Source organism: Toxorhynchites rutilus, unplaced genomic scaffold, assembly GCF_029784135.1.
Source record: "Toxorhynchites rutilus septentrionalis strain SRP unplaced genomic scaffold, ASM2978413v1 HiC_scaffold_371, whole genome shotgun sequence".
Lineage (NCBI taxonomy): Eukaryota > Metazoa > Arthropoda > Insecta > Diptera > Culicidae > Toxorhynchites > Toxorhynchites rutilus.
Window position 1 is genome coordinate 919 of NW_026599951.1, and position 7,546 is coordinate 8,464.

At 35.1% G+C, this 7,546-nt stretch overlaps 1 protein-coding gene across 4 annotated transcripts; it reads left to right on the plus strand.

The window, feature by feature from the left end:
- The first annotated feature begins 605 nt into the window (after positions 1–605).
- Positions 606–6,152, plus strand: LOC129782115 (uncharacterized). Of its 4 annotated transcripts, none has more exons than XM_055789525.1 (4): positions 606–2,115; positions 2,181–2,255; positions 2,307–2,477; positions 2,532–6,152. In XM_055789525.1, exons 3-4 carry the CDS (start codon positions 2,334–2,336, stop codon positions 5,859–5,861), a joined length of 3,474 nt encoding a protein of 1,157 aa, XP_055645500.1. In that variant the 5' UTR covers positions 606–2,115; positions 2,181–2,255; positions 2,307–2,333; the 3' UTR covers positions 5,862–6,152. The 4 variants fall into 4 exon arrangements, with proteins under 4 accessions (XP_055645500.1, XP_055645501.1, XP_055645498.1 ...); XM_055789526.1 differs by having other exon boundaries at positions 2,310–2,477; XM_055789523.1 differs by having other exon boundaries at positions 606–2,255.
- The last annotated feature ends 1,394 nt before the right edge of the window (positions 6,153–7,546 follow it).

Consider the following 7,546-nt stretch of genomic DNA (forward strand, 5'->3'; position numbering starts at 1 on the left):
CGAATTTTCGTTCGGCAATGAAACGATTGCGATGAGTTGTGATGATATTGAAAGTGGAATACAGCTGGAATCCGACGAATGCATGGAAATTGAGGTAGGTTCAGTTTGTATTAATCTATGACTTCAGTAAAAATTTTATTACGACAAAATTAATTCATAATAAAAATTGCGCTTTTTTCTGTGTGGCATTCATACCCCTGAGTTCACTTTTTAAAAACATGAATAGAAACTATTGCTACATGTTCTTTAAATGTATTATTAAAAGAGCTTCTGAATGTTTCCACCAGAACCCAATGATAAATGGGTCTGAAAAGTTGAACGAATTGGTATGAAAATATGGAGAAATTTGCGTTAGTGATACTAAAGCCTATGATCATAACGCGAAATCCAACAGTCACATAATTTCCGTTGTTTCCTATTATAAGAAGAGATGTCGACCAGGAATATCATTTCATAATCAAAAGGGATGAAACACGGTACGTGGAATGGATTCAACGGATAAAAATTGAAAATCATCCGGCTAAGCAGTTTAAATTTCAGCATGTCGATATTCTACTAAGTAATTATCATCAATTTTCACGTATTATTTTTTTTCAGAAACAAAACGTTTAACTAAACTATTAATTTGTATGGCTCGAACCTTGGCGATGGTAATTGAGGACAGGTTAAAAACTCTCAAGCCATTATTGTTCACCTGTTCAACACAAACGAGCAGCAATTCATTTAATCCTCGACGACCAAACGATTTTCTCCGGCAGCGAAATTGAAAATATCGACAGATCAAGAAATCATGTCTATATATTTTTTATCTGCTTCTATAGAAATTTCCCACCCTAATTAAAATAAACATTAGAGAAAATCAATTTGAGTATTTTATGCGTCTGAATAAACCACAAAAACGTAAACATCGATTAAATTTTCTTCTACGCTTCATCTGATTCGCTACTCAAAAGTGTCGTTTGACTGACCGATGAAAAAACACTTTCGTACGAAAACGAGGATAGGGCAATTCGTTCGAACGAACGATGTTCGAATGTTCGAACGGATAGATTTCTTTCGTACGAAACCAAGGATACGAATGAGGCATTCTTTCGAACGTTTTGTGTTCGTTCGAAAACAAGAATAAGGGTGTTTATTTTTTTGGTTCGTTAAGTTAGTGTATAGAATAATATTAGGTGATTAATAGCAGTAATAGACGATAATATCTACTGTTTGCGCCACGCGGAGCGAGCGCATACGTGTTGCGACATGACCTGTCATTCCATTGCATCACCCAGAGACGTGCGAAAGTGAGATGAAAGCAGTATCAACACAACAAACTAATATCACCCGAGCTAACCGAGCGAAGCCGACAGGACAAACACCCCACCAATTTCAGGGAGTATAAAAGTAGCAGAGCAGCATATGATCCATCTTTATAAGTTTTTATTCACCACGTGTATTTAGAAACCATTAGAGAAAGTTATAGTGAAAATTTGGACTTTGAAAACTAGTGTCGTTTTTTCCTACAGTAAATTTAGTCAGACCCTTTCCAACCGGAGTACTATAAGGATTGAGAAATGTGTACTGTGAAGATGGCATCCTCTTATAAAATTAATTTAGAGATGTGTTTAGAAGCGGTTAACAGTTTAATTTCAACCAAGTGCCTAGAATATGATTTCAAGTTAAATTTTAAGAACATGCAAGTAATTTTGGAGCGTATGGGATTAGATAAAACGAACTATCCTAGTATGAAGGTAATCAAAAGCCTTCTAATGAAACATCGAAAATCCGTAAAACGGTTTGCTCCTGAGATTACTTTGCAGAATTGTTGGGATGCAGCGAATGATTTGATCGCTAGAGAAGAGTTGGATGAGCTATTCGAATTGAATTCTAAGAATCTGAAAGAAATTCTTGTAGAAATGGGATTAAACGAAAAATGCGCACCTAACTTAAAAAAAGTTAGGAATAACTTCGCTTGTAATCCAACATATAAGAAGTATCGTGCAGAACGAAAGGTGAGAACCCTTATAATTGTTATAAGCTTCCTGAAATTAATAAAACTATTTTGAAATTTTCAATGTGAAATCATTTCCGCAGAATATTGAACATTCAATTGCCGCTGAAAGTCATAACGTAAGTGTAAAATATCAAATTGCTTTGAAATAGTCACGCCATACAGTAACTTCAAATTTTTATAGATCGATAATTTCAAAGAATGTTCTTTTGAGAATGAAAGTGCCTGCTTGCCACAAGACTGCGTTGGAGTTCATGAAGTAAGATGACATTTCTATTTATTAATTCATGTATTAATAGTTGTTATTTAGCAGCTTTTATTAAATAAAACAGATCATATGTCCGAAACAAACTCATCTCCTTCACGTGTCGAAACAAGAACATTATCATTTGTATCATTTGACACAAACGATTTCGAGGAATTGGCCGACTCTCAAAGTACTACTTTTGACGGCGTTGATAATACGGGAAAAGATAACGAAGTAAGATGACATTTCCAATTAATTATTCATGTATTAATATGTATTATTCTTCAGCAACCTCCATTCGGATTTTTATTGAAAGGAACAGATTTATCGCGTGTCGAAATAAAATCATTATCCGTCGAGTTTCCTGCAAAAGTATGTAAGAAAGGAATGGAACTTAATGCTCCAGAAATTGAATGTCGCATTTTTGAAACATCAGTAAGTCAAATGCAAGAGAGATCAACGAACGACATGCAAGACTCGATTGTTTCATTTGATACCAATGATCTTGAAGGATCGACCAAATCACAAGATACTACTTATAGCAGTGATGTAGATGTAACTGAACTTGTGTTCAATACAACGGACTTTGAAAACCTACGAAAAGAGATAAAAGAAAAAGGCAACAGTAACAGGATCAAATACAATGTCAAGGTTGCGGAATGTGGGGCAACTGCCACAAAAAGACTTTATAGTGGTGCTTCAATTTACGAGTGTTCTTTTTACATCAACAAGAAGAACATTGAAATGTGTAAACATTATGATCAACATAATATAATGCAAAGCAAAACCAAGGTTGGCGATGCTAAATATAAGCAACAAAAGCATAGAAGGCCTTTTATAGTGGCCTTAGAAGATTTGTTAAAAATCAAATATGAAGAATTCAATATCTATTGTATAATCAATATAAATTCTCATAATTGCAACAAATCTGGCTGGCTATTTTATGGTGTCTGCGCTCACAAGACCTGCAGATCTTATCGTTTCAAAATTGTTTCTGTTACGGATGGTGATAACATATATAAAGTCGATGTCTATGTTAATGTCGCTATGACCCTGATACACGGGGAAAACCTGAAAGCGGCATATTGCAAAGGAGTAAAAAGAAACATAAATATGAAAAAACTGCAGCTCCAAAAACCACTTGAATTACGAACTAAGTTGATCAACGAAAAGAAAAAAAGGGAACCATTCGAGAAGGTAGACATTGTCAGCAAAAATGTATTGAAAAAAATTAGCAGTGAAGCTAAATCGAAGCTTAACAGGGATATTGATGATTTTCAAGATTTGATAAAAATGTCTGAGGATAACGGATCTTATATCAAAAATGTGTTTAGAAAGCCCTTTGGTGTAATTTGTTTTAATACAAAAATGTTCAAAGAGCTGAGAAAAAACAAGACTTACAGTCCTATTTTCTACATGGATGGTACTGGATCGGTTGTACGATATTCAAAAGCTGAGAAGCGTGTTCAAATATATGTTTTGGTCGCATACAATTACCGGTCAAATTTTAGTGTACCCGTAACAACCTTTGTGACTGAAAGCCAAAAAACAGTAGACTTCCACAATTGGTTGAATATATTTCGTGCTTCGTACGAGTCAGGCAGCTCTATGAATAAATTGAATAAAATAGCGAGAATTGTTAGTGTTGATTGGAGCTGGTCACTGATTGGTGGATTGATACGGGCTCTTAATAATCAACACCATACACTACCAGAGTATATCCGAGATTGTTATAAAGTTTGCATAAGAGAACTCAATCTCAATTTCACTATCATTCATTTATGCTACAGTCATTTCATGAATGTAGTTTCTAAGGACTTGAAATCTGCTCCAATCAACATAAAACATAAGTTCATGGACTGTATGCGATTGGCTGTACGTGCTACAAACTTAGTGGACTTAATCGATCTGTTTATCATTATGACATGCATTTTTGGATCTGCAAATGAGAACCGAATGCTTGAGACATCACTAAAAGAACTAGATGCAAAAATTAATGATAGAACAAGCTTCGATTCAGAAAGCGCTGGTAAATTTGATTATACTGGCATCGGTGAACCAGAAATTCTAAAAAAAGATGAGGACAAAATCTTCTTGGGATCGCCTTTTTATGCGTTGTTAAAAGAAACATTTGAAACAACATTAAAACAAATAGATGATCTCAGCCAAGGATCACAGAACCCACTGTATTTCAAAGGATTCTTGGAAGATGTCGCCTTGAAAAAATACATGCCTGTGGTTTGTTTGTGGTCAAATATAATAGTATCTCAAATTGACTCGAATCCGGATACTATTTCAAACGCAAGGGTTGAAAGCTTCTTCCGAACATTGAAACACAATGTTATGAAAGGTCAGCTCTACGAAAGAATAACACATTTTCTTCGAAAACTACAATCGTATATTGAATCTCTGTTCCACTTTTCCGACTTTGACATTGAAGATATATACGCTACTGATAAAGGAATAAGTAATGCTAAAAAACGTCAAGATGATAGAATCGCAGAATATGACAGATTTGTCGGAAACGTAGAAGACATAGAGGACGAATGGCATAGTCCATACTTTCAAAAAGATGCTTCAACCCACTTGTTCAAGAAGAAAAAGAAGCAGGAAACTAACAGCTTAAACACACAACTTGAACAATCAACACAGAAGCACCCAGATTCAAAGGAAAACAGTGATAACAACAGAAAAAGATCATTAGAAGAAGATTTAGAAACTACCTGTAATCTGTCCTCTATTCATCAATTCATTGACAAAGGATTTGAATTTCCAGTTACCACCAAATGGTATTTCGGTGAGTTTCCTTCAGAATATGAGAGCATAGGAGTAAGTAGTATGATTGTAAGCTCAGAAATGCTTCAAACGCTCGATGCACATACATATATGGATGGAGAAACCTTAGATGCGATAATTGCAGTGGCCATAAAAGAATGTGAGGTCGAAAGCGTAAAATTGGTATCAACTTACATGTCGAGAAACTTGTTTGATACAACTCAACTAAAAGAAGTATTGGATAGGAAACGAGATTATGTTTTACCAGTTCTAACCAATACATCGGGAGTATGGGTGGTTCCTTTGAATGTTAGAGCTGGGCAAGCACCCACCAAGCAAGTTGGAAGAGGGAACCATTGGGTTCTCTTCATTGCTGATTTTATGAATAGAGAAACTTTTTATTTAGATCCTCTCGAAACAGCATCCCCATATTTGAAGGACGTACAAGAAGAATTTTTGAAGGCAGTAAGCTCTATTCGGAGACTTAAAAATCAACCATTTGATTCAACCAATTGGCAAAGCGGCTCGAAAAATATTGCGCACGACAAGCAAAACGACGACTACAACTGTGGTGTATATGTAGCTAAATATGCACAAAACTTTCTTTTGAAGAAACCGTTGACCGGGCTAGGAAACATGGATTCTGAGAGGAAACAAATCAAAATAAAACTCCTAAATACAGCAGTAATAAAAATTTGTTTATACTGCAGCAGCTTGAAATCACTAATTTTGTCATGTCAATCATGTGGACGGAGGTGTTGCAGTAGATGCGCCCCAAATATGGTGCTAAAAATTCCATCTACAAAACAATGTGAAATATGTTCGAAAATTAAAATGATATAATTTTTAAGTCTCATCAATAAATTTTTATATTACCTTTTAACTTGAAGTATTTTTATTTGTCCAGTTTGAGTCCTTTCAGAAACGAGATAGAATCCTGTCGTCTAAGTCAAAAATGAAAAAATTGTCATTCCATCGGCTACAAAAAATAGTTGCCATAAACCTCAACCATTCGCGTGGATTTTTTTTTAAATTTTAAATGGTTCCTATGATCAGATAGGTCAATTCCAACACTCCACCATCTCAAAATATTTTCGGAGGATAGTATGCTTCTAATTCAAATGATAAAATTGACATTCTATCGCCTCCAAAAAATATTAGCCTTAGGACTTGTCCATTATCGTAAATTTCTTGAAATTTTAAATGGTTCCCATGACCAGATGGGTCAATTCCAACATTCCACCATCTCAGAATATTCTCGTAGGATGGTATGCTTCTAATTCAAATGATAAAATCGACATTCTATCGCCTCCAAAAAATATTAGCCTTAGGACTTGTCCATTATCGTAAATTTCTTGAAATTTAAAATGGTTCCCATGATCAGATGGGTCAATTCCAACACTCCACCATCTCAGAATATTCTCGGAGGATAGTATGCTTCTAATTCAAATGATAAAATTGACATTCTATCGCCTCCGAAAAATATTAGCCTTAGGACTTGTCCATTATCGTAAATTTCTTGAAATTTAAAATGGTTCCCATGATCAGATGGGTCAATTCCAACACTTCACCATCTCAGAATATTCTCGTAGGATGGTATGCTTCTAATTCAAATGATAAAATCGACATTCTATCGCCTCCAAAAAATATTAGCCTTAGGACTTGTCCATTATCGTAAATTTCTTGAAATTTAAAATGGTTCCCATGACCAGATGGGTCAATTCCAACACTCCATCATCTCAGAATATTCTCGGAGGATGGTATGCTTCTAATTCAAATGATAAAATCGACATTCTATCGCCTCCAAAAAATATTAGCTTTAGGACTTGTCCATTATCGTAAATTTCTTGAAATTTCAAATGGTTCCCATGACCAGATGGGTCAATTCCAACACTCCACCATCTCAGAATATTCTCGTAGGATGGTATGCTTCTAATTCAAATGATAAAATCGACATTCTATCGCCTCCAAAAAATATTAGCCTTAGGACTTGTCCATTGTCGTAAATTTCTTGAAATTTAAAATGGTTCCCATGACCAGATGGGTCAATTCCAACACTCCACCATCTCAGAATATTCTCGTAGGATGGTATGCTTCTAATTCAAATGATAAAATCGACATTCTATCGCCTCCAAAAAATATTAGCCTTAGGACTTGTCCATTATCGTAAATTTCTTGAAATTTCAAATGGTTCCCATGACCAGATGGGTCAATTCCAACACTCCACCATCTCAGAATATTCTCGTAGGATGGTATGCTTCTAATTCAAATATAAAATCGACATTCTATCGCCTCCAAAAAATATTAGCCTTAGGACTTGTCCATTATCGTAAATTTCTTGAAATTTCAAATGGTTCCCATGACCAGATGGGTCAATTCCAACACTCCACCATCTCAAAATATTCTCGGAGGATAGTATGCTTCTAATTCAAATGATAAAATTGACATTCTATCGCCTCCGAAAAATATTAGCCTTAGGACTTGTCCATTATCGTAAATTTCTTGAAATTTAAAATGGTTCCCATGAC